General features: G+C 42.2%; 1 protein-coding gene across 1 annotated transcript; it reads right to left on the bottom strand.

The window, feature by feature from the left end:
- Positions 1 to 2,041: 2,041 nt before the first annotated feature.
- Positions 2,042 to 27,530, bottom strand: ZNF365 (zinc finger protein 365). The gene is made up of 5 exons (XM_082674253.1): positions 27,486 to 27,530; positions 25,040 to 25,795; positions 11,963 to 12,143; positions 5,686 to 5,723; positions 2,042 to 4,956 (listed from the first exon to the last, which is right to left on the bottom strand). The coding sequence occupies exons 2-5, from the start codon at positions 25,780 to 25,782 to the stop codon at positions 4,692 to 4,694; spliced, it is 1,227 nt and encodes a 408-aa protein (XP_082530379.1). The 5' UTR covers positions 25,783 to 25,795; positions 27,486 to 27,530; the 3' UTR covers positions 2,042 to 4,691.
- Positions 27,531 to 27,978: the final 448 nt, after the last annotated feature.

Raw genomic sequence — 27,978 nt, 5'->3', positions numbered from 1 at the left:
CCCACCTTCATTGTAAAATACGGTGAAGTCATAAGTATTGTTACAAGAATGGCAAAAGTTAAGTATCATCAAAATTATCTGAAAACTGTGTGAGGAAGAAAGTGCCTGAGGAAGGCGCAATCCTGCAACCTGACACACCCCACCACCTCTTAGTAGGTCCAGCATTGCCTATTTCTCCCCCAGTGTTGGAAACAATTGCTGTTGACTCAACTGAACACCAGATGAAGTGGTTGGCTTGCACTGAGGAGCCATGTTGTAACAAAAAATGTACCTTCTCTTTAAACACTAAAGCTACATTTCAGTGAGGTGTGATGCTTCCTGGGAAGCACCTGGTTCTGACTGAGGTAACACTGCCCACATGTATCTCTCTCATCTCCCCAGCTGCTGTTTCTGCATCTGTTAAGAGAAGAAAGTGATACCTCCTTGTCCCTACCTACCTCAAATGCATTTTATGAGGATAACTGTGGATACGTGTATAAAGTCCAAGTCAATAGGAAAAATCTCCAAAATCAATTTGTCACGTCAGCGCTGTTTTATGCAGCCAACATTTACAATAATGCAGTATCACACATGACAGAATCCCAGGGCTACAAGTGTTCTTCGAAGGATCCTCACTTTTCAACAAGGTGACCTACTCTGTGTTGCACTTAGACATTTTTCCTTTAATAACTTACCATCTGCTTCTTTAGAAATTTCACTCACTGTCTTAGTAATGTCTTTTGCAGCCATAAAAAATAAGTATTCTTGCCTGTGACAGCACTTCAGATTTTCAAGGAAAGCAGCTGTGTCTCCTCTTCTCACAGGACATGAGTACCAAAGCTTTCATTCACCATCCCAGATATATACAAAATTTATTTACCAACGTCCCTATCACAGGGCAGACAGGAGAGCCGGGCCTGCCTATGTGTGAGGTTCCTTGAGTGGAAAAAACTCATTTCTGGTTTGGAATAATGGCTGCAAACCCAGAGTAAATGTATCATAGGGCAGGTTGAAGATCCCTTTCTTAAATGAAAATTTCAGATTTGTGCAGTTTACTGATACCAAACATGGACAAAAAAAGAAAAAGAAGAAAAAAAGAAAAAAATTCACCACCTTAATTCACCAAAAGGAATCCAATTTCTGAAGTCCGCCATCTTTTAAATATTTGAAATGTTTCCAGGGATTGTGTTTAGGTCATGCATGCATGCCATCTTTGGAATTCATTTTTCAAGGATCCAGGTTGAACAGAATTGAGATATGGGGATTTATTTATGTTTTCTAATGCCCAGAGATAATCAAGAATGCCACAGTTATTTCTCAAGAACAATATGACCTGGTGAACCCATTAACCTTTTTTTTTTTTTTTTTTAAATATGGAACGCTTCACAAATTTGCGTGTCATCCTTGCACAGGGGCCATGCTAATCTTCTCTGTATCGTTCCAATTTTAGTGTATGTGCTGCCGAAGCGAGCACCCCATTAACTTTAACAAGAGTAGGCATGAGAACAGACTGAGGTCATCTCCCTAACAACTCTAACAGCTTCTGAACAAATGGAATCCCATAAATTTTCCTAATTCCGTGGTTCTTAAAAGACCAATGGCTGAGTAATTGTACCAATGATATAATTCTGTTAACTATCCCAGATATATACAAGGCTCACTTTCTGAGCCTTGTAATGACTAGAATGTATAGCACATATAGTCTGGGATATACACTGTGAAATCTGTTCATGGTTTTTGCTAAAAGTTGATAAGTTTAAAAATACAGTGTAGGAAAATTACTTATGGTTGTGGAGGAAGATGGGAGAAAAGTGCCAAATGAGCTTTTAATGAGGACTTCTGAGTGTGAACATATGTAAAAAGAACCTTTAGACAGAAGTATTATGATAAACAAAAAAGATCAAGCTAAGTTCTCAAGAAAATTTATAGGTACAAGATCATCGTGTTTATATGTACAATGAACAACTTATTCATGAAGAACTATTTTGTTCACTGTTAATAGACAAGCACACTTGGTTCCCTGGAAACACTTCAACTAGACAAAACATACCAACATGTTAGTCATAAATATAGCTTTATTATTATTTCATAATCTAAAAACTTTCTTTTTAAATCTGGGAACAGAATATTCCTACTTCCATACAACAGAATGACCCTGAAGAATACCGGAAAACAGTGTCTAAGTTATCTGAACTTTGCATTTAAGAATCTGTAACCTAGTTTGGGAAAAGAGAATGAAAGAAGGTTTGAAATAAAGATTTCTTCCTTACAAAGCAAATGATAAAATTAGATCCATTCTTCAGTTTAAACTTGAACATGTTTTCCCAGAAACTTTGGTGATTTCTTCAAAAAAGCAATTCTAAGGTTGACTGCCTATTAAGACACAGAAAATATTTAAAAATAAGACCCAAGTTGGACATGGCACAAGACTCAGGCCAAGGCATGTAAATGGGATATCCCTTAGCATGAGGTGGCTCCCATGTCTCAAAAGCAAATTTATGCCTCTAAGGAAGCACAGTATACATAATGCATCTCCTTATGTAAGAGTCAGAATTTAGTTAGAACTTAAAAAAATTTTAAACCTTAAAATCATTTCTCTTGTGTAATGTACATAGAGTAGATATGACATTATGGTGCTTTCTTAAGGTCACTGGGTACCACTGTCAAAGAGAGCTGTCATGCCCTCTAGGCATATTAAATGAAATTGAAAATGTAAGTTACATTAAATAAAATGGGGAAAAAATCTGGCTTCTATCACCTTTAAAAGCAAACTGTTGTCATTGCACATACACATTATGGGACAAAGAGCATGCAATACAACAAACAAGTCAAGTTTTTAGTATGTAAAAGGCTAAAGTGCAATCATGGTATAAACATCAATAATAAATAACCTTGAAGGAGATTAATTCTCCAAATAAATAATTATTATAACGTTACAGTTTTTAGTGTTAGCCTAAACAGTGATATTCACAGCAATGTATTTTCCCACTTAATAGTTGCCTATACGCCACGTGAAAAGCCCACCCCCATGAGCCAAAAGTCAAGGTGAAGATTCAAAAATTAACATTTTCACTACGATAGGTTCAAAGCATTTGTATAAGTTACACTTTTCAATTTACTGGCATTTTAAGTAATTGCTTTGTTACCTATTTTTAATGCATTGCTAATCTGATGCTTATTGCAATAACAATCATAATTCTACTAATGTTAATTAGGTTACAGCTTTAATTTTTAAAATAAGAGAATTCAATTTACATGAAAATACGTAGTTTAAAAACCACCCACCACAAACACACGCCTTTTTCATGAGTATTTAAAAATAAATTATTAATATACTTGACATATATATTTTGTATGTGTTATGTGCTGTACATTTATACAAATAAATGTATGTATTTGTGGACATAATTGTTCTTATTTCCAGAAGAATGTCAGCACTTGTAAACTCTGCAGGAGACCTGATGATATTGCTAATTAAAAAAAAAAAAAGTAACACGGAAATTCATTCTTGAAGAAAATTGTAAAGCAGGAGGTTCGTAACAGATGGTTCTTTATGGAAACCAAGGCCATTTTAGGGAGGCAGGGCGGGGAGGACAATCTCAGATCCTGAATCCCACATGCAATGTTTATTTCAGAAATTACTTTAGAAGGCCATATACAGCAAATACATCAGATACTTGGTTGAAAGGTAAGAACATGTATTTTAGTTATAAAAGGGCACAGAAGCAGCAGGAGGTGGAAAAAGTTAGGCCAGCAAGGAGAAAGTCATGCCTACAGCTAACAGAGAGGATGCTGACACCCCCCGGGAAGCAGGTCTTAGGAAAGGGCTGAGTAACATCTGTGGTGTCTCCGGGATGGCTCACAATGCACTAAATGTGCAATCCACTGGCATCCAACCATTCAGACCCTGAACTGGTGATGGGTGCCGATCAAACGTGTTTTACTATCCTCCCCAACCATAGCAGTAGAAGCAGCTATTAAGATAGAGGCTGGCAGCTTGGTCTTAGGGTGCAGAATACTCAGCCAAAGAAGAGAACAGAGGTGCATCAAAGTAAGAATAAACATGCATCCAGGGAAACAAAAACCTGAATGAAACAAACTAGAAAACAGTCTGTCGAAATGACAACTGAAGTCTGACAGAACGAGTCCTTGAAGCAGCCCAAACACTGAAATCTTGATTAATCAGAATACTCAGGGAAACAGCCTTATTTTGGAAGCTCCCAAAGTAATTGAGGGTAAGGTTAAAAACAAACAAAAATATGTTTATTTCACTACTATTAACAGGACTTTACATTCCCATTCCTTGCCTCACAACTCACAGAGCAGGGGGCACAGGTTGAGTTTTTTTCCAGTGCCTGACATCTTTTTTGGCCTTGGGCCTGAGAATTAACCACTGCACAGAACTCCAGATGTGGAAACGGCTGGAGACGGGCTAACCATCTTAGAAGCTGGAGCTTCATTTTACTAAAAGTTTGGAATAAGACTGCTTGCATTTTTAAAAAATTCTTTCTGTAATTTGCCTCTTGCTTCCAAAAGGGACTTGTAAAAAATTCTGGTTCACCGAGATTTCCGTTTGTTAAATTCTGGTTAATCCAGGTGCCTGTATGGACATGAAATGTGTTTTATGATGGCTTGTGTCTAAAAGAACATTACTGACCCCTAGAACAACATTCCCAAAGCCCAGTGGTGGTTGTCCAGAGCCATCCATCCTTTCAGATGATGTTCACAATCGCTGTTGGCTTTTTTTTGGCCATTTTGGGCCTTATGTTGCCTTTCCGGGTAAATCCTAGAGGCTCCCCTTTCTTTGCTGGTCTGCAGAGTTCTCTTGCGGACTCGGCCTGTTCGTGCATGGACTTATTAGCAGGCTGCATGCTGGCTCTGTCATCCTTGGCTTTTTTCAGGTAGCTCCTTCCCTTTGGATGGAAATGGGTCTTGAGATCAGGGTGGTTACACACAGAATGTGGGTGCCCTCGGCTTCTACAAATGGTTGGGGGCGGGGAGGGAGATGAGCAGAAAGAAAGATTTCTTTAAATCCTTAAAAGAATAAAAACTACTCATGGAACAATCACTCCTGCATGCTAAGGTGGCAATAATGCTGCCAGTAAAACAAATAATATATATTGATATTTTTCTTCCAAAAATTTCTATGGCCTTCATGAAGTGATCTCATGATACTAAATTCCCAGGGAGATATTACTAGTCTTATTTACCAGTGATAAAAACTGAGGTAGAGAAAACTTAAATGACTATCCAGGGTAATACATACAGTGGTCTATGGAGAAGATGGGACCAGAACGCTTATCTCTTGACTCTTTAAGTGACTTCTCGGGGATTCAAACATCTGTAGTACAGCTATCATAAAGTATATGATTCACAGTATAAATGTATATATATATAAATTAGTGTGCACACTACATTAATAGTGCTACAGAGATATTACGACTACACTATAGCACAATAAGAGAAAGTTATATTATACAATATTTTAAAAAGACTCCTGCATTACTATCATACTGCCGTATACTCACAGACTATTAGCAGAGTTAAAAGTCACATCCACATTTTAGAAAGTTAGGTACACAAGGAGGTAAATTTTCTCCTGAAACTCTCCAATCCACTTATATTATAGATATCATATAAAGTGCAACAGGAACACATATTATGCAAACAATATCAAATAGCCTAAGTATAAAAAGATATACATACAGGCATTTGGATTTCCTATTTGAGGAGATATCTGTAAGCTGAAGGAAAACAAATAAGACAAAACATTACTTCACTTAAAGGCTGGATTCGGCTTTTAAAATCCTCGTTGCTTATATTTTTAAGAAACTGTATTCCCATTAAAGAAGCCGGTAACTGGTATCGGGATCACTGCCCATGGCACCATCCATCACCGCGGAGAACAAGAATGTTTCATGCTCAGCTCTGCTTACTCAGGAAGCCTCTGTGGCTCCCTGTTCTGAGATTTCCAAGAAGCCAGTATCAGCAGATCTCAAAAATTTCAAAAAGTTAAACAGCCCCTCAAGAGAACAACACTTGAAGAAACATGTTTTTAAAAACGGGAATGATGTGCCATTATTTCTTGATTGATTCAGGCTGTATTTGCAGCTAATTTACTACAGCTATGTCTGGTCACAGTGTATCAACTACGGGGAAAATTGGCATCAAATGTTTATTGCCTAAAATACATCATTTCTAAAATGAGAGCATACGAAGACCAACTTCACAAATGTCCTGAGGCCATCTATCTTTGAGGTTATTTTCCACTCTCAATAAAATATCTGCATGCACTTTTGTGGCTGGGCTCAGAATATCATTTGCAGAATAAATGATAATTATCATTTTGTGTTCCACATGTCACCAGACACTTTATAGGCAAGTGTATTTATAGCATATTCCCAACCTCCCTCATGCAGCCTTTACTGAAAGAAGTGGTGTCACATCCGCAAGCAGACTGACGGAAGAAGAGGACGACAAAGAGAATGTGGAGAAAGGGCCATCCTGGCGCAGCGTGGCCAAGACATGCATCCCTGCTATACTCAAATCACCGGAGAAACCAAGCTCAGCATAACAGGATCTTCCTCCAGGTCTTCTGTGTGAAGCTTGAACTTTAGTCAGGAGCAAATCAGAAAGCAGCTTTCTTCAGCAGACTTCTGAGGGTCACGTGCCTAGGAAGGTAAGATGGGACTCCTGCCTTCTGCCTTGGGACACAACTGAAAGTCCGCATTATTGCTGACCCTGTCCACGCTGGCTGGGTTTGGCATGAGAGTAGTAAACGTGAACAGAAAAAGGCACATTCCCTGCGTGAGGGTCATGAGGTCTTGCAATATACAAAGAAGGAGGAACAGATGGCTCCGGCAAACACCAGACTGGTAGTTTCCGGGAACCCCAAAGGCATCAGCATTTCTACCCTCTTTCTCCCAGTCCGCCTGCCCCCGCTCCCCATCAGCTGGGCTCCTTGAATGGGTTTTAGTGTGTATATAAACTCTAAAAACTTACAGGGTTTTCCTTCCTTTTAAATACTTTCCCACTTAAAAAAAATTATTATTATTCAGGCATGACAAAATATGTTCAACTTTATGTATGTATGCAAGCATATAGTGTGATGATGTATTGCATATGGGTACATAATTCCCTTTGGAATTTTATGCAAAAGTTGTGTGTGTGTGTGTGCTTCTCTCACAGGGAAAAGGCCAACAGTGATCTGCTAGATTATGAGTCTTGGGGTGGAGGTGGGGCCGATATCACAGGCACCAAAGAATTTCATGTGCTCTCCTCCCTGTGAACACAAGAGGCCTCCACAGCCTCAGGCAGATGGAGATGCTCTTCCCACTTAGCCCAACTACCTACCTCCATTTTCTCCTGGTCCAGCTACTTTGTCTTCTTTTTATTTAGGGAGAGGAGGGTATGAAGATGGGGATCAAGAGAGTCCTTGGTCAAGGTTTCAGGTTGAAAAAATATAAATAACCTTGCACTGAGAGCCAATTTAAGTACTTAAAAGACAAATATGGTGTCTCAGGTTATGATAGGTTTTGGGAAACTGGACACCTAGCCCTCCTCCAACTTCCCCTCTGTATATACTCAATTTTTGAGGCCAAAACCTTGGACTCATTTTTGACTGCTCACTTTCCCTCGCCAGCTAAATCTAATCCTTCAGCAAGGCCAGCTGGTCTTGTCAATTTTCCTCCAAGAACATATCCGATACCCTTCACCTCTCTCAACTCGGTTCTACCCAAGCTGCCATCCCCCCTCATCTGCCACAAGAGAAGAGCTTTCTAACTTGTCGCTCATTTTTGCACCCCTCCAGTCAATTCCCCACAGAGCAGCAGAGTGATTTTGCTAAAACACAGATCACCTCCTACTTAAAACCTTCCAATGGCTTCCCCGTGTGCAGTGGAACATATGCAAACTCCTTATATGACCAAGAAGCCCCTGCCTGATCTGGATCCTTCCTACCTCTCTGACTTATCACCCACCACTCAAACATGCCAAGCTTGTTCCCTCCTGAGGCAGCTGCATTTCCTATTCCTTTGCCTAGAATATTCCACTTCCAAATTCTCACAGAGCTGCGTCCTTGTTATTCAGGTCACAGTGCAAATGTTGCCTCTTCAGCAAGGCTTTTTTTGAAAGCTTTTTGCTAAAGCTAAAGTGGCCATCTCAAACATATCATCTTACTTTTTTCTTTATAGTAGGATCTTCACTATACGAAATTATCTTCATTATCTGTTTGCTTATTGTGTGCCCCTCCTCCCTGAGACCAGGGACCTCATCGATCTCGTTCACAGCAGTTTCCTCAGCACCCAGTAAGCACTGCATCCCCAGTAAATATGTTAAATGAATTACTGCTAGTCCTAATTTAGCAACCTGCAGGAAATAAATGCAATGCTTAAAATAAGATTATCCAAGCTATTTCATGACCTTCCATTTGAGCAGTTCTGTGAGTGATTTTGGCAGATGAGATATTAGGTCACTTTGTGTCTAATTCGACAGCATGTTTCTGAGCATACAGACAAATTACCTGAGTAAGCATATTACATTTTTAGAAATCAGCCAGGTGAAAAAGAACATAAATGCTCAAGAGGATTAAGGGAAAGATACATATGCCGAAACATTATTTCAGAAAAGGCACTAAACATGAGGGGGAAGGAAATTCTTCTAGAGCACAAAAGAATCTTAAAGCTAGAAGACATCTTAGAAAGAAGCAATTTAACATGTCAATCTAGAAATGTCACTACTCTCTGGAGGTGGTAATGAGAAAAAGAGGGAAGAGGACAGAGGGAGGGAACTGGGGGCTGGAAAAGAAGGGAGATGACAAGGCCGCACTGTTTCTGTACAGCAGCCTTGTTGGAGATGGCAAGAGCCAGCCAGGCTCCTGACAGCATTCCCCACTGTTCTGGAGGAGGGAGCGGAGGTGGGGGGAGTCAGTCAGAAAGTTCTACTCCATCCTGGGGTGCACTGTGGCAAGGAGCTCTCCTGGGCGGGGCTGAGGCTCCAGAAGCCTAGGCTTCTTGGTGCCCTGCACCTTCATTCAGCTGGGTCAAACTGGTTACTAAAGATACGATTCAAAGGTTTTCCTGCTAAAAGAATCCAAGTTCTTCCATGTATCCATAGCCACAGATACCAGAGAGGCCAGACTGAGTAGTTTAATTACATCAAAGACGTGGTGAATGTATTTTATTATGATGAAACAGACTAAGTAAAAAGGTAAAATGGTCTTAGGGTTTGTAGACTGTCTCATAACGTGGTACGCTATGGTCCAAAATAGAGTTTAGAGGACTATACATGAAAACAGGGGAAACCACATCTGCCCATACTTTCAGAAATCAAACATCTCATTCTTGGTCTTCTCAGGGCAATGTGTTCTCCCTCCAAAAGTCAGCTGACCTCACTACAGCCTGATCATGCCCTACTCACAGACAGCTCTCACTTCTAAATTCCCTGCTACAATCTTAACTGCACTTTATTTGATCTGAATTAGTCAACTCTTCCTTATGTAGATCAAATCTGAAGAAGGCAGATGATGTCAGGTTTTGGGACATAGAGAACAGAAACAAATATTTATTAATTAAATATCCTACCGTATTTGTATGTACATGTATATGTGTGTGTGTGTGTGTGTGTGTATGTATATACACATACTTATGTGTGCGTGTGTGTATATATATGTTATGTGTACACATACACACACATAATTTTATATCTATACATCTGACTAGAAGAGCTGAGATGCTGTTCAACTTTTGATTACATGATACAGCAGGATGAGAAGTAAGGACTGGCCATGTCTTTTAAAAGGTGTTCAGTTTCCAAGCTGGAAAAGTAAAGTCAGCAGAAGAAGTGAGCACAGAAATATAAATAAAGGCGAGAACTAATGGGCTTCCTTTCTTTCTCATTGCCTTCCATTTTCTCTGAGACCTTCTTAGCTCTGGGTTACTAATAATTTATACATTTCTTAGTTCTGGGTTACTAATAAGACTAAATACTGAAAATATCATGGCTACATTTTAATTTTAGAATTCCTAATCACCAAAGTCAGGTGATGATCACAGAATTTAAGAGGCCAAAAGCCCTTATACAGCATCTAGTCCAACTGCTTCATTTTATAGAAGAATGATAGGCCCAGGAAGACAAACTGTCTCATCCAGTCAGAAGCAGGGTGGGAATGATCTAGAAGCCAGGCCCTCTCACCTCACATCTGGGCTCGGTGACCTCATGCCACAACCCTCCCCTGAGAGATGGCAAGGTGGAAGAAGGAGGCAGGAAAGGGCTCAGAGTGTCCCTCCAGCCGAGACTGCACTCTTGCATTTCCCAAGGAGGTGACAGGGGAATCGAGGAGGGGAATAAACGTTCCTTCTCAGGAGACCACAGACACCCACCTGGAAAATAATAAATACGTCACGTAGCTGAAACTGTTTTGATGACAGTTACTGAAACCTCACAAGCATGACACATTTACTTCCTTCCAGTCTACTTTGTTCCTGACTGGGAAGTTCTGGCGCTTGCCCAACTGTACGGCTCGAAGGCTGAGGGAACGTTACTACAGTAGGCACTGTGTAAGATTCTTCATTTCTTTCCTTCCTCCATGTCTCTGTTCTTTCCTGCTGTCTCTCTCCCTCCGGTCTTCCTTCTTTATCCACATGCCTTTCATTTCATTCCTTCTTCGATTATTTAATCATTATTCTGTTAATCTTGGCTTCCAGACTGCTCAACCTAAACTTTTCAATCAACCAGTAGCAACCTTCCTAACCTTTTGGTTAGCATAAATGTTCCCTATTTTTCTTTTCCTCATATATATAGTCCATTTGGGGGTTAGTAAAAGAATCATCTTTAAATCTTCTGGGAAGGTGGTAAGCATAAATAAAATTCAATGGATAATGAAAATGTTATAAATAAACCACTTTAGGTTTTCAAAAATCCATTCTTTGGCTTTGTTGTTTATACCACCAAGGAAATTGTATAGAGGGCAAATATGGCCATCCACCTCTGACACCTACAGCATGGTTATTTGTAAACACCCCACCCTCTGAAGAGACCAGGTAATCTTGATCAAGCCACTTATGAGGGCCTTCCCTGGTGGCGCAATGGTTAAGAATCCACCTGCCAATGCAGGGGACATGGGTTCAATCCACGTCCAGGAAGATCCCACGTGCCGTGGAGCAACTAAGCCCGTGTGCGCCACAACTGCTGAGCCCATGTGCTACAACTAGTGAAGCCCGCGCACCTAGAGCCCATGCTCTGCAACAAGAGAAGCCACCGCAACGAGAAGCCCGTGCACCACAACAAAGAGTAGCCCCCGCTCGCCACAGCTAGAGAAAGCCCTCGCGCAGCACCGAAGACCCAATGCAGCCAAAAAAAAAAGCCACTTATGAGAGTCTGGACCTTCATCCATATTCAGGGTTCTCATTTGGGCTCTAGGCGTTTTTTAAGTCCCTGAAACCATATGTAAAATTGTATGCAAAAATGTATTATAGCATATCACCTGTGAATTTTTCTTAGCCTTTTTGAAAATCTACTTAAAGAATGTTTCACCAATAGAGACTACCAAATAGTGTTTTCCTTCCTATTAAAGAAAAAATGTGGTTAAATTTTGCTAACTAAGAAGCATGGAAGTTTTCAGAAGATTCCTTGAAGAGCTCCAAAACAGGATAATAACTTCCAATATACTTGACACCAAGGTAGGGACAGATGATTTCTTTGTATACTTCAAACTGTCATTCTACAATATAAAAATATTTCTACCAACTCAGCTTGGTGTGGAGCTGGAGAGTGAAGAAATGGAGACTGTGCATCCAGGATGTTACTTCCAAGTGTCTTGAACTCACCTGTATCACTTCCCTGACACAGGCATGGCCAGGGCAGTGCTTTCAAATGATGTCTAGAAAATTCCTGCAAATCATTCTCCAGTTCCCGTTTCTTCCGTCCTTGACCCCACCTGATATATCACAGCCCTCACACCTGGTGTGGGGCCTGCGTGACTCACCACGTGCTCACTGGTGTCCCGGCAGAGGCCAGCGGCCTGCTGGCTGTGATAGTACTCCAACTGCTTTTCCGCCAGTTCTACCCGGTGCAGCAGGTTCTCAATAAAGTCCTGGAGCCGAGCTTTCCCTTGAACCTCCTTCTCAGCGGCTGCTTCCAGGAAATGGTTGAATGTAACCACTTCTCTGCAAGGCAAAAACATCAGAACACAAAATGGAGAAGCGAGACAGGAATTCATTCATTCAATACATATTTACTGAGTGCCTACTATGTGTCAGGTACTGCCCTAGGCAGTATGGCCACAGCATGATAAAAGAGATAAAATTACATTTTAAGTGATACATTTAGAGACTACATTTTAGTAGAAGACAGTCACTATAAAATATACAAATAAACATATATGTCATATGGTGATAAGTGCTAAGGAGAAACAGGGCAAGGGGACAGCAAATGATGGAGGAAGGGAAGGAGTAAGTGAAACTATAGAAAGCAAAGTCAGGACAACCTTTTGGATGGGGCAGCATTTGAACAGACACCAGGAAGCAAGGAACAGCCATGCAGATAGCTGGGAAGAGCAAGCCAGGTGCTTGGTGGGAATGTGCAGAATGGCCTGAGGTACAGCAAGGAGCCCTGCAAGGACAAAGCAGAGTGGGGAGGGGAGGACAGCCAGAGCAGGGAGCCAGGCGGGGCCTCACAGGTCAGTGTGCCAGATGTTATTATGAGATGGGAAACCACTGGCCACTTTTGAGAAAAGTTCTGACTTACATTTGAAAAGTCTGGCTATTGGGGAAGAAAAGACTACAGGGAAGGAAGTATGGAAGCAAGAGGCCACACTGAGCACCAAAGCATATAAAAGGAGTCACCATGTCCAATAGTATATATATATATATATATATATATATATTTTTTTTTTTTTTTTTTTTTTTGCATTATTTGGGCCTCTCACTGTTGTGGCCTCTCCCGTTGCAGAGCACAGGCTCCGGACGCGCAGGCTCAGCAGCCATGGCTCACGGGCCCAGCCGCTCCGCGGCATGTGGGATCTTCCTGGACCGGGGCACAAACCTGCGTCCCCTGCATTGGCAGGCGGACTCTCAACCACTGCGCCACCAGGGAAGCCCCAATAGTATATTTCTGAGCTAAGAATGAAACAGTCCAAGAACTGCCATCTTGAGGTAGATCCAAGGTCTGTTGGGGAAGCTACTTTAGCTGACATAGGAGAAGCAATGTTCAGGTTGCCCTTCCCTAAAAAGTTGAGCAAAATACCTTTACCTACATAATTCATTGTGATTCAGAGATCCAGAAAAATTTTAATAACTATATTACTATTTTATATCTTTTTATTTCTAATGCAAGTATGAAAATAATACTTTACTGAATTATAACTAAATAAGTTCTTTATAAAAAATTCAAACACATTAAAATATAATGAAGAAAATATCACCTGAAACCCCATTATCCTAAGACCACCACTGTGTACATTTTGGTAACCATCCTCACAAACATCTCTACAAATACACACACACACACACACACACACACACACACACACACACACACACACACACACACACACACACACACACACACACACACACACACACACACACACACACACACACACACACACACCAGTACTACCAGGTATACAGTATCACAATTCTCTCATTTGCTTTGCCTCACTTAATAAGAAATCATGAAGATCTTTTTGGCCATCCCCTTTGTCTGTTTTGTCACACTCACTGGAGCTACTGATTTCCATAATTTCACTACCTGTTGGATATAGTATTTCCTTTATGTGTCTTTGAACTCGCAACCTTCAGAGAGCGGTCCCTCATGTTTCTGGCCATGTTCTACTCACGCAGAACCAAGATTCTAAGGACTCTGATCATTGTTCCCCTAAACTTCATTCATTTTAGATTAAAAAATCTAAATGTTTTCTTAAATCTAACCTCATGCAGTTGTTCTAGAGAGTTCATTAAATTCACTGCCTTCTCTGAATCTTCTCAACCTCCACTTGATTTTTATTTTCTGCTAAGCTCCATAATTTCTTGAGAGTAGAACTTCAGGGATGTTCAGCTCAGGAAGTCATAGTTTCAAAGAAGGTCTTTGCAAAACAGTTGGTGGTGGCTTCCAGATCCTTTATTCTGTACAACTGGTCAGGGAGCCACTTTTACAATTAGTCATGACTTTTCTCTCATAAATATATTACATCACACTTGGCCATACTGAAACTTTTCTGACACTTCCTACAGAGTCAAACGTCTCTGTAAAATGTTATATTATATATTTATAAAATTCTATGTTTATAAAAACAGAAAAGAGACTGGTTCTAACAATGATTCACTCCAAAAATTGCTCATCATACCAGTCCCCTTTTTTCTAGTTTCCTATCCAGATCAAACATAAACCCAGAGCCCATAATAATTCCATTATCTTTCAGGAGCTAAGAAGTAGTCACATATAGGAAATAAGAGTCCTTTTGGAAAGTTCTCTTTCATCATTAAGTTTCAAGTTTATTTCCAGATGTTTCCGTATGAGCCCTGCATAGAAGATGTGCACTTTCCAAGCTGTTCAAGCCACGGACACAAGCCAGTTTTCAAGCTCTGCCGTCATTTGGCTCTGACCTGCCTCCTAGGTAAGTCACAAACCCCAACCAGCAGCAAAACAGTGGAGGGTCCATCCAGGTGCCACATCCAGCCCTGTCATGGTTCTTAGTTACAACTGAGAACGCTTGGATGGGATATCTTCACACAGCTCAAAAGCACCACCGAAAACAAAGCCCAGGAAATGGCTGCTCCTTCCTCTTTCCAATATCAAGGCTTCAATTCATTTGGAGTCAAGTGATGTTTACTGGTGATGTTTGGTGACGTTTAGGATAACTGACTCATAAACCAGTCTCCAAATTGGTACTTACAGGGGAAACAACCAAAAACCCACAACCCTCTCGCCCACCAAAACCAAAAACATAGCAAAAAGAGCCAGTATATTTTTTCAATTCATTTTGGTTTATAATATTTACTATATTTATCTCATTACAGAAATATTTCATGTTTATTATGGGAAATACAAAAAGTGACCTATGGAAGATCTAACTGAGCAGGGACTGAATCAGCTTTTTGTTCTTTGCTGTAAGCCCATCACTCAGTACAATACATGACACATAATATTCAAAAATATTTGTTGTAGTCAATGTTTAAAAAGGACAGGGAAGAAACAAAAAATGACCCATAATCCTACCACCCAGAGGTAACTACTGTGAACATTCTGGTGTATTTTTTCCAGTCTTTTTTTTTCTCTGTGCATATTTACTATTCTTGAGCTCTCAGGCTGTTACAGTTTAGAATATAAGACAGCAATATTTGACAGCTTAATCCCACAGAATTAACATCTCAAAAGCAAGAAAACAAATCTGAATGCAATACAGCTTATGATTGTGGCTACATTTTTAAATCATGTGATGTTTTATTACCGGTTCCATATAAAAATTTTTAAAACGTTAATGCCACTAGTTGATTGTGGAGTGTTATGTTGTAAAAATGAAGCATCTTTTTCTAACCTCCCTCATTCAATTATCTTGTCCCCTAAAGCTAAGAAGTTAATACCCTTTTTTCCAAACAACCTGGCACCAATGCTAACCTAATTTCTGCTTATGGATGTTTCACATCAACTAAGAAAAAAAAAAAAAAAAGACATTTAAAACAGTGATGATTTAATTTTAAAAGAGAAGTTACACGAGACAAGGGCTGGAGAAGTTCATACTGAGATTGTGTTTGGGTATCTGTATTAGGTAAAAACAGGAACAGAAACTAGTGATTAATTGTGGAATAGCACATGTACACAACTTCAAATCCCCCTCTCACATCCTGTTCAGTCTGGATTAACAATATCCAGAAACACGTCTTATTTTCCCAAGGAATCTTGTGAATTTCCTGAATGAAAAAGACAGAGATTTAACTACTTTATATTTGTACTTTCTTTAATCATTATACTCCAAACAGTAAAATATCCATTCAAAGTGCAAGACAGACCAATGGATTTCAATGGAGGGGAGAAGGGAGTGTTCGTTCACTGATGTGGTTTCAGATTCCACATTGCAGTTAACCTTTGAGAAGCTACCAACTGTCAAGCTCTGGCATAATATCAAAGCAGAATATCCACTATTCTCTCAAAAGGCTGTTAACATACCTCTCCATTTTCCTACTACATATCTGTGTGAGACTGGATTTCCTTCATCTGCTTCAACCAAAACAACAAATTTGCAACACATTGAAGGCAGAACTAAGTTTCAGCTGCCTCCTATTAAATAAGCCAGGCATTAAAAGTATTCGCAAAACTTTGAAAACAATACCACCCTTTTCACTAAATTGTTTTTGGGAAAATTGTTCTTTTTCACAAAAATATGTTAACAAGTAATGGATTGAATATCATTATTTTTATATGCATTAGTGTTTTTACTTTCTAAATTTTAATTTTTAATACAGTAAATATTGATAGATAAAACCCACACAGAGAAAAGCTTCTTGGGGTCCTCAGATTTTTTTAAGAGCGTAAGGGGAAGCGAGGCCAAAAAGTTTGAGAACTGCTGCCATGCCGTGTACAGGGTGATCCTAAACCTCAGAGCTCTGGTAAGGGTGGACGACGTGGGCTAGAACTCTAGTACGATGCAGCCACAATCCATACATTTATTTACTCCATTATTCAGGAACTCAACAAACATCTACTGAATGCTACAAGGTACTGGGCTTAGTGCGAGGGCATTCATGAACCGGTGGCTGTCCTCATGAAGCTTACTGTCTAACCAGGGGTCAGCCAACTTTTTCTGTAAAGGGCCAGAGAGTAAATAGTTTAGGCTCTGCAGTCCATACGGTCTCTGTTGCAACTACTCAAGTCTGCCTAGCACAAAAGAGCCACAGAGGCTGTGTAACAATAAAACTTAACTTATGGACACTGAAATTTGAATTTCATATAATTTTCATATATCATGAATTATTATTTCTCTTTTGAATTTTTTTCAAGCATTTAGAAATATAAAAACTATTCTTAGCGCGGGGCTCCACAAAAACAGGTGGCAGGCTGGATCCGGCTGTCTTGCACAGACCCCTCACATAGTGGGGGAAGCAGACATTAAAAGAAACAAATACTGAAATAAATACAAAATTACAAAGCTGGGCTGAATGTGACTAAGAAAAAGAATAACACATGCTATCAGACAGCAGAGTAAAAGACCTGTGTGGTTTTATTTTAAGTTCTCAACCCTAACTCAGAATACAGTGTAAAGCTGGAAGGCCAGATGAGAAGATAAGGGCAAACGTGAAATTCAGTCCAGGTATGGGTGCAGACCAGCTCTGGGGAAATTAACTGATTCTAGGCTGCTTCCAGCCCTATCTTTGACTTCTTATTTATTTTTTTTAAAAAGGTTAAAAATGACTGAAATTCAGGTTTTAAGCTTCGATGGAAAATATGCTTATTTAAAGCAATATCTGATACTAAAGAAAAAGATACCAGAATACCACTATAGTATAAGAAACTGGCCTGAAGTTCGTTATCATGCTGAATGATTTGCAGACCTAGAAATCTTTCAGTATCCTGAGATTCACAGGCATTCAGAAACAAACACATTAGAAGGAAGCACTGAGTGAAAAAGCCCCTTCAGTACAATCAAAGTTTTATTGAGAAAAAAATATTTGTTCACTCATGCACTCATTTATTTACAGGATGGTTATAAAGGTCTAAAACATAGATAATATTTTATTTTTTACAGATTGAACCCCTTCAATTCCTTCTTCTGAAGTGGGTTAAAGATGGGTTAATTTCAAAAAAAAATCGAAGATATACTATCATGTGAACAACACACTCTAGAAGCAGGTGTAGAGATAGAGGGAAATGCACGTTAACGCACCGTGGTGTTCATTGCGATTTTACATTGGCATTGAACTATGCATTGCTTTTGTTTATTTGTTTGTTTTAAATATTTACTTATTTATTTTGGCTGCGAAGGGTTTTATTTGCGGCATGCTGGATCTTCGTTGCAGCATGTGGGATCTTTAGTTGCGTCATGTGGACTTCTTAGTTGTGGCATGCAGACTCCCAGTTGCGGCATGTAGGATCTAGTTCCCTGACCAGGGATGGAACCCGGGCCCCCTGCATTGGCAGCACGGAGTCCTACCCACTGGACCACTACACCAGGGAAGTCCCAAACTATGCATTGTTAATGAGGGACGACACACTGATCATATCACTCACTGTAATCTACTATCCACAAACCATTTATCATGTCTAACTCCCTACGTTTCCACCTTTCATGGACATCCTTTAGCCTTACAATCCCCTTGGGTCTCATCACTGCACATCACCTCCTTTCTGCTCCAGCATCAGTGAACTCCACTCAGCCTACAAGCCAGATGCTTTCTTCTGCAGATGCTGTTCCCTCCCCCAGGGTCCCTTCCCAAGCCCCCACTCTAATGATCCCTCTAACCTGAGGGCTCCACTCGCCTAAATGTGGGCTGGGTGACCTGCTGTATTCTCCCGCAGACCATGCAGCCTATCACAGCACACACTGCAGGGACTCGTCGTGCCACTGACGCCGTCAATCACAAAATCAGCGAGTTCAGGGCCCTGGCCTGCTCCTACACTGTGATTCCCACATCACCTAATGTTGAGCCCAGCACACAACAGAGACTCCACAAATTTCTGCTGAATGCATGAGATGTCTAACTACATCTCTAGACAAAAATCTTTAGCTGACTAAAAGATACTTAGGTTTCCTTGTCTCTTTTTCCAGACAAGTATTGGGGCATAAAACCAGTAAGTAACCTACAACACAGGTAACTGCTTCAGAAATGAAGGTGGGATCTAAAATTGATGCCTCTCTCCTGTTCTTTTTTTTTTTTTAAACATCCAGCGCTTTTTTTTTTTTTTTTTAGATGTTGGGAGTAGGAGTCTTAGTAATTTATTTATTTATTTTTGCTGTGTTGGGTCTTCGTTTCAGTGCAAGGGCTTTCTCTAGTTGTGGCAAGCAGGGGCCACTCTTCATCGCGGCACACGGGCCTCTCACTATCGCAGCCTCTCTTGTTGCAGAGCACAAGCTCCAGGCGCGCACGCTCAATAGTTGTGGCTCACGGGTCTAGTTGCTCCGCAGCATATGGGATCTTCCCAGACCAGGGCTCGAACCCATGTCCCCTGCATTGGCAGGCAGATTCTCAACCACTGCGCCACCAGGGAAGCCCTCTCTCTCCTGTTCTTAAACAACACCTTTAACAGCTTCTTATCCCAAGGGCAAAGTTCTACCAAGTTATTTAAATTTCATTTTGCATTACTGATTTATGAACCTCTTCAGAGGTATATGAAACAGTAAAAATACCCCTGGCTAAAAATAGCCTAGCTACTGATCACAGAACACCTCAGACCGACTGTAATGTCAGCCACGAGGCAAATCATAAAGCTGGAGCCAATCACCTCCAAGCACTGGAAGCCAGGCTGCACACTCAGAGCTCGGGGTCAGCTCCTGTATCCCTGGCGGGGCCCACAGGGTGGAACCCACACCTGCCCCACATCGGGAGCCATGTCACATTTCTACTCTTGTCAGCCCTTTGCCTCATCTCTCCTTTTTAACTTCCTGGAACACACCAAAGAGTGTAATATATGGTTCTAATTAAGAACTTAAATAACTCTAAGGAGAAAGTCAAATTATTCTTATAAATAGATCAAAACCACATTCTAAGCCCCTCAGTCCAGACAGAAAGGGTAGTTTGGGGAGGGAGGGACAGACATGAGAGAGACAAATAGAAATTTTTTTGGGGGGGTCTCCAAATTTTACCAGATGCCATCTCTAAGAGGGAATATTTGACATCCAGTTTTTCCTACATTGGTTCGTAAGTCTGCATGGAACACAGCCTGGATAGAGAGGCCCCATTTACATAAATGCAGTAAAATGTGGAGCAAACAGACACCTCCCTGTCCCACTGAACTCTACATCTGACATGATTTTTCTCGGCCTGCTTCCTAGCTATGGATCAGTCTGGAGACCACACTGTCCACGCACTGCTTTAGCTGATCAAAACTGGGAAAGACGTAATTAAGTGGCAAGAGGGTTTAGCTGTGCAAAGCAAGTTACCAAGTCAAACTTGTCCTTCAAAGGACAGCATTCTACAGCCAGCTTTGGATAGAAACCTAAATGGACATTCCTGGTTCAAGCCACCCCTCGATGTCTCTTTTAACATACCCCTAATGACGTTTAATGTCTAATTTATCTGCTTGTCTACTCCTGTCATGAAAGCAGGAACTGGACTCATTTGGTTATCACTGTATGACCAGAACCTAGAATAGTACCTGGCACTCAGCAAGCACTCAGTAAAGATTTGTCTTCTGGCTGACACCAGGCTGGGAACAAGTCAAATGATGAAGGAAGAAGGGAGAGATTCTATCTGTCATAGCTCGCAAGGGAGCAGGATGGAAATTAGAGATGGAATTACAAAGAGGTCCCTCACTGCCATCAAAGGCTGGTAGTGGCATGTACTCTACCCTGACGGAGAACAGACATCCAGAGGATCAAGTTAAAAGCCGTTGTTGGAAGTTACAAGTCCCGGGTTGGTGTTCCAGAAGCTCAATATCAACTATACTGATGACGCCACCATTTCCCCACTTCCCAACACCTTTGATGCCACCTGACATTTTCTTTAATCTCATCAGAAAAATAAATGATGTCACCATGGCAGCCCTCTCAACACAGCAGAGAAGCAAGCCATTCCAAAATGGGCCAGATTTGGTATTACCTAAGTCTTGATGCTCTGGGCAAATAGCGTATTTTCAAAAGTCTGGCTGAAGCACAGTGAATTAATGGAAAAAGCACTCAGCAGAGAGATAAGGAACTTGGTTCCTGTTTCAGCTTTGCTACTGAATTTTTGTCCTTGTCATTCTACTGTTCTGGGCTTTATTTTCCAAATCTGTAAAATGAAGGTGGGTACCTTCCAGAACTAAAATTACACAGTCCCCTCAGGGTTCGTTTACAACAGTCACCTCTCTGATGTCCTTCAATGTCACTGTCCTCCAGCTACCAATGCAAATCCCGCCTTTCCTCCTCACTCCTTCAGTTTGGCCTCACCATATGGGGAAAATGCGTTCTCTAATGTTCATCAACTTGAAACTGTGGCTTGTATGTAAGCACTTTTTCAAACTACCCTGAGTTTGAACATGGGTATGTTTTATTCTTCCTATGTAGCGTGTAAGTTCCTTAGGGAAAAAGACCAAGAATTTCATGTCCCCCAAACACACCTAGCACAGTGCTGGGCACATCACAGGTGCTCAGTCAGGGCCTTCCAACCTTACCAACAGATGAGTGTGCAAGTAAATGTAGGATTACTGCTATTACACTGATGTTCTCCAAAGCCCAGGTCACCAACTCAGCCAGGAATCAGCTACAATCTGTCCTTTCTTGTTAAGGGACACCTTACTGCAAGGTTGGCTGGGACTGATTTACCTGATCATGGGCAGTGCTACCCTGCAAGCTCTGAATACTCCTGAACAAGTAAATACAAGTACCTGTTTCCATAGGACTTTTAAAGTTGCACAAACTTTGTGAAGACAATGAGCAGTTTCTTTCTTGGATTTGCACTCCAAAAACATACAGACACCTCTCTGTGGAGGTACAATGAGACTCAGGACAAAAGTACAAAACACTGCCAGTTCAAACAGCCTCCTCTGTTACAGAGCATATATATGACTTCTGTAATCCGAGTTGATTCAGCCTATAGATGGCCTCAAGGCAGAATCAGCCCTCAAGTCTTTTTTTTTTTTCAGTATGAAAGAAAGAATTTTAAAGTTATGGGGATAATCCATAAGCAAGAGAGCCTCATGTGAATGTCAAATACTAGGTGTTTGCTTTTTTTTAAACCAAAGCTACTATCTGTGTCTTAAAGGGTCCCCAGAGTTTAAGTCAATTTCAAATGGGACTGTAACAACCTACTTCTTCTCACAAATGGGACTTGAGAGCTCGTTTGGAGGGGTTTAACAGGAGAGCACAACTCCTGGTGTGTTCGTTGGCCAAGCAGGTCTTCCATATATGAAAGGCCATCTCTTTGGTGGAAGGCTTAGCACTGTGAGGGAGTGGTGGAAGGAAGGAGCGTGGCCCAGCCAGGCAGATGTAGTCAAATCACCCTGGTTTTAGTAGTGTGACAGATGGGCAGCTGGCTTGCTCTGCTCCCCATTTTGGGGTGGGGGATTTAGACACTGTAGCCACTGAGGCTGTTGGCCACAGTTGCTCTCTCAGACCAAGAGCTCCACTGTCCTTCCTGGAAAGAAGACTCTTTCAGTTCTATTTTATGTACAGAAAGAGTGATTATTTGAGGCTTGAATACAGAAATTAATGGCAAAGGCCAAATGAAGGCTTAACAAAATGAAGACTTTGTTTATTTTATGTTTAAAAGTTTAAGGCAGTTTCACTGAATTTAAGGTGTTTTTTTAAATGTCATTGCTTTTTTTCCCCTGGTAGTTCAAAAATGTCATACTAAAAATCAACTCATAATGTACCCTCAGGTATACACCTAAAAACATGAATGAAGATATATGTACAAGGACGTTAACTGAGACATTATTTTTAACATCAGGTAAAATGGAACAAAACCATGTATTCATCAGTAACAAACTGATTAGAATAGTATGTGTCATGATTCCACTTGGGAAAACACAGTAACTCTGTATGTGCATAAAAAGTACATGATTGTATGGACACAGGAAAGGTCTAGAAGGACAGTCACTGAACTAAACAGTGGCTGTCTCCAGAGGATGGGGTGCGGGATGTTTGGTGAGGAGGGAGGACTTTTAACACATACAATTTTACCCCATTAAATTTTTTTTTTTTAACAAGTATATTTAATTTTTTAACTGGTCCTCAGGTAAGAGCACTGGATTAACCATATATAACATATTATCAGTATGGATTCATGCATGGCCCACTTTTACTAAAGTTAGTTAACCAGTTATTTTTAATAATAAAGCACACTTTGGGCTTCCCTCGTGGTGCAGTGGTTGAGAGTCCGCCTGCCAATGCAGGGGACACGGGTTCGTGCCCCGGTCCGGGAAGATCCCACACGCCGCGGAGCGGCTGGGCCCGTGAGCCGTGGCCGCTGGGCCTGCGCATCCGGAGCTTGTGCTCCGCAACGGGAGAGGCCACAACAGTGAGAGGCCCACGTACCGCAAAAAAAAAAAAAAATAATAATAATAAAGCACCCTTGAACACACCACCCAAAATAAAAGGTACATCCTTGACAATAACCTACATCTAACCATATGCTCCTCCCTACCGTCACATTGTTCTCCCATACTCCAGGCAGCCGCCACCACCCCAAATCCCATGTCCATTATTACCTGTGTACTTAATAAATAAAACATGACAAACAAATAAATGAACACAATTAATTTGGTTGCCTTTTAAATTCAGTGCTCGTCAATCACACAGAAATATCACTAATTTAATTCTAGGCTTTTCTCTGCACATAGAGCAACCCCATGTGCCATTTTTTCAGTGGTGCAGTGTTAGTCACCCTGGGTGCTACAGCAGGTCAAGGCACTAGCTTCCCACCAGGGAACGTCAAGAACCAAGAGAGAAACATTTTTCGATGGAGATCATCTCCCTAGGAGCAGAGTATCAATAAATCAATGGCTGATTCAAATCCATCCTCACTACATGATTTTAAAATCATCTAGTTGAGCAGAGCAGGCTTTCCCTCTAGGTAGGCAGTAAGCATTTAGTAATAGCAAGTGATGATCTCTTTAATATATAGAGTTTCTCAGCCTCTTACCAAGTAGAGAAGCTTTAATTTACTACATTTTAAGAGAGAACACAAAATAGAAGAGTGCCACAGGGCAAAGAAAGCATGAAATTAAGACAATCCGTATAATAGAACTCAACTTATTTGAAAACCTGCCTTTTAGGCTGTTTCAGTCAATCAATTTTTACATCCTTTGGTTCTGTGAATTCTGAGCCTCCATTTAAAATTAAATCCAGGGCTTCCCTGGTGGCGCAGTGGTTGAGAGTCCGCCTGCCGATGCAGGGGACACGGGTTCGTGCCCTGGCCCGGGAAGATCCCACATGCCGCGGAGCGGCTGGGCCCGTGAGCCATGGCCGCTGAGCCTGCGCGTCCGGAGCCTGTGCTCCGCAACGGGAGGGGCCCCAACAGTGAGAGGCCCGCGTACCGCCAAAAAAAAAAAAAAAAGAAAAGAAAAAGAAAAAAATAAAATTAAATCCAACATTAAGCATTTGGGAAATAACACTGCATTGTTACATATACTTTTCTAGTTTGGGTTGAATCCATACTCATTGATAAGGAAATGCTTTTCCAAGTGTGATAATTTTTAAAGTAATAGCTTCTCTGATCACCTATAACTTGTAAAAACCCGTGTGAACTCTTTGCAAGCAGGCATGACTTAGTCTAGTATTTTACAGAAAGAAAATTCTCAAACTTAACTCAGAAGAGTATGGAAATCTCAGAAGCTTCCTCTGGGTATCCTAATGTCTGCTTCTTCAAAATAAAAATTATAATTAACAGATTCTCTGCTACTGACGTGTAATTAATATGGACAGGTAATCCAAAATGGCAAAGAAGCCAGAATTATTTATATTTAGAGTATACTTGAACAAGACAGCCTCTCATATTCTTGATTTTATTGCCTGGAGACCGTCAGTGAGACGGAAAGGGTCCCCTAGTACTCCCTTTCTGCCTTCCCTCTCAGCTCCCTCCCACCCACCCTCCCCACCCCACCCACGACCACGGCCAGGAAAGGGTCCCATGAACAGACTGCACTACTCCTCTCTCTAAAAAAATTATTTGTGGTGGTTTGCAGTTTCCAAAGTGAGAAGGAATTCGATATTTCGACTTTCATGTTGCTGAGCTGGAGACCACAGTGGAGAGGGTAAATAGTATTAAAAGCCTTATGCCTCCTACATTCAACTATATCAATGGGAGATGTAGCCAAGGTACCTGCAAATGATTAAAACCAAACCTTGCTTAACATTCGAGTATAACTTGTGAGGGGGTGGGAAGGGCCTAAAGCAACGGGGTTAGCATCCTGTTTCAACGCCACTTACTCTTCTTTCCTGAGAAGCTCCTCTTCGGATTCCATCAGGCGTTGCCTCAGCGCTGCGATCATCTCCACGGCCACATCCACCTGTCTATTCAGGGCCCGCTCTCGTCTCTGCACTTCCTGCTTTTTCTGAGTAAGCTGCACAAAAGCTGCCCGAACTTCCAACAGTTCAGCCGTTTTCTGGGCCAGCTCTTTGGTGAGTTTATCGATTCTCTTCTCAATGGTCCTGTCCACAGCCTCGACCATCCGATTGAATTTTTCTCTGACATGTGCCTCGAAAGCTGCTTTGGTGTCTGAGGTGGGAAGGCCAGGACTCGACCTCGGGCCATCCAGCGAGTCTGCACGTAGGTCTACCGTAGTGTAGGTCTGCACATAGGACACAGGCCTCTCTGCCACCACCTCAAATGGCTTCCTGTCCTTGCCGTGTTCATGCGAAATGCTACACAAGTTAACATAGCTCGGTTTCTGCTTCACTATGTTGCCACAGCTCTGCAATTTTCCCTGTTTCAGGGGTTCTGAGGAACTGACTAGGTCTGTGTCTTTGAGGGACGGAAAGAGGCTGCATTTTGTCAAGAGGGTTCTTTCCTGGTAGCTGTGACTGAATTCCAGATGGGCCCTCAATGAGGACAGGCTTCTAAATCTGGTATGGTCCCCACACCTCGGGCAGCGGAATGGCAGGCACACAGCGACATTCTCAAAGGACTCCTGCCAGGGGTATCTGCTTTCCTCAAAAGCCTTCTGTTGCATTACTCTCAAAGTCCTGGGCAGGGGAGAATAAAACAGGTAATTGGCACGTCTGTTTAAAAAATGCTACTGAAATGATTGTTGCTGATCATCTCCATGAGGACAGAGGCTTTTAAATTCCAAATTACTTTTGCATTTAATATCTTATTACTAAAATTAAAAACCTACAATCCATGGGCCAAATCCAGCCACATTCCACTCATTTGCATATTGTCTACTGCTGCTTTTGCACTAAACGATAGAGGTGAGTAGTTGAGACAGAGGCTCTACAGCAGGCTAAGTCAAAACTACTTACTACTTGGCCTTTATAGACAAATTTTGCCAAACTCTGCTTAGGATAAAAAAGGTGGGTAACATTCCCTTTCCACAGATGAGAAGACTGGAGCAAGGAGGTAAAGTAATTAATCCAAGGTCAAATGGACAGTGTCAGATTCCGACGTGGAATTCAAGTTTCCTGCCCTCCTGAATTTAGTACAGTAACTGCAAAAAAGTGTCCTATTTTACTGATGACACTGATAAGCATGAATACAAAAAAAAAAATGAGAAAAACTCACATGAATTGCCAAAACAGGTCCTAAGACAGCAAGCTCAGCAGTCTTTCCTCAAGTATAGGAAAGGTTATCACTCAAACTAGGTGCAGTGGCATTAAGCACACAATCAGCTGCAAAATTTTCAACCTGAGATTTTTGCCCTTAATTTTGTTTTTAAATTATTGCCATGATGATTTAACTCAAAGTGTTATCATAATAATGATGCCCCCCCAATACTCCAGATTTACTGAAATCTGGAAACCCAATATGTCAAATACTATTGGACGTTAAGTGGGGCCACAGACAAGATTTTATTAAAACAGAGTGTCCTGGTTGGATTTGTCCTGTCTGTTTTAACACGAAAACCTCTAGGATGGCAAAAGTTTGAACCAGGTGGGTATCAGCATAACTCTTTTAATAACGGGAAGTTCTTATTTCCTTGCAGACATTTATTATCTTAGCCCTAGCAACAGATGACTGCTAGCAACCCGATTCCACAAGCAGCGCCTATCTATTCCCTCCAGGAAGGGCTTCTTCTTAAATGTAACAAGCGCTGGGCCCCAAACAGAGGTCTAGACTGAGAAGTGTTGTTCCTAGGCCCCTCAGCCTCTTCAGAAGTAGAGGCGCCAACGGTCCCCACACAGCTAGGCAAAGCTTCCAGGTTAATAAGCCTCTGGCCCCCAAAGAGGGGACCCTCTTCCTGTGCTACACCGGGCTGTTGGACCACGGGTTTTCTGGAGATAGGATGCCAACCCTGGCCGGAAACTCAGGCCAGAGGTGAAGAAGGGGAACTCGGGATTCTAGGGAGCAAGGGGAAGGGGTGGAATCCCTGCATGGGGAAATGGGTAATCACGCACTCCGGGAGTACGCAAGGTTTCAATGGCCCAGAGGAAGCTCCAGTTCACAGGGTGGGCGGACAAGCCCTAATCTCCTCTGCCTACGCAGGGCAAGCTGGAAATCACTGTGCCTCGGGGGTCCCGGCTCTCCCCGCCCCTGCCCCGCAGCGTGCCAGCCCGTCGGTGCCAGAGTGGATACATGCGCACACGAGTTCCCGCAGGCGGGGGCCGAGAAGCCCAACTCCCCGCCGTGGTACGGGGACGGGACCTACTGCCTAGCCCGGACGGCCCCCTCTGCCGCGCCCCCTGGGCCGGGCCGCGGGCGCAGATGCCCACTTACCCGACTTGTTGCTGCCCCTGCAGCTGCTGCTGCCGCTGCCGCCGCGACGCTTCTACTGCTGCGGGTGCGAAGCGGTTTTCAGCAGAGCCGTAAATCAGGCTGAGCTGGTCCGCTCCCACCCCCCGCGCACCCCCGCTCCGGGACGAGCGGCGTCCAGGGCGGAGCGTGGCGCGGGCCAGCGGGGGCGGCGTGCGCGGTCGCCGGGGTCCCGCGCGCTGAGAGAGCTTATGCCCTGGGGGTCCCGGACTGCCGTGGTCTCGCAGGGGACACCCCTGCTCTGCTCAGCTGCCGAGAGCACCGTCCGCCCTCCCCCAGCCGTGGAGCGGGATCCGGCTCAGGATTCCACTGACATCACCGGGAGCGGTGCTGGGATCGCTCCCCTGGAGAGGAAGGAGGAAAGCGTGCCAGCCTCGGAAGCGCTGCGCTTTCCGCAGGCCCTGGCAGGGTTTTTTCGCACTTTACAGTTATTGGGGAGCGGAAGAGTGTGCATCAG

Source organism: Grampus griseus, assembly GCF_964374135.1.
Source record: "Grampus griseus genome assembly, chromosome: 16".
Taxonomy (NCBI): domain Eukaryota; kingdom Metazoa; phylum Chordata; class Mammalia; order Artiodactyla; family Delphinidae; genus Grampus; species Grampus griseus.
The sequence above is the reverse complement of the archived record's forward strand: the minus strand, read 5'-3'. Positions and strand labels throughout refer to the sequence as shown.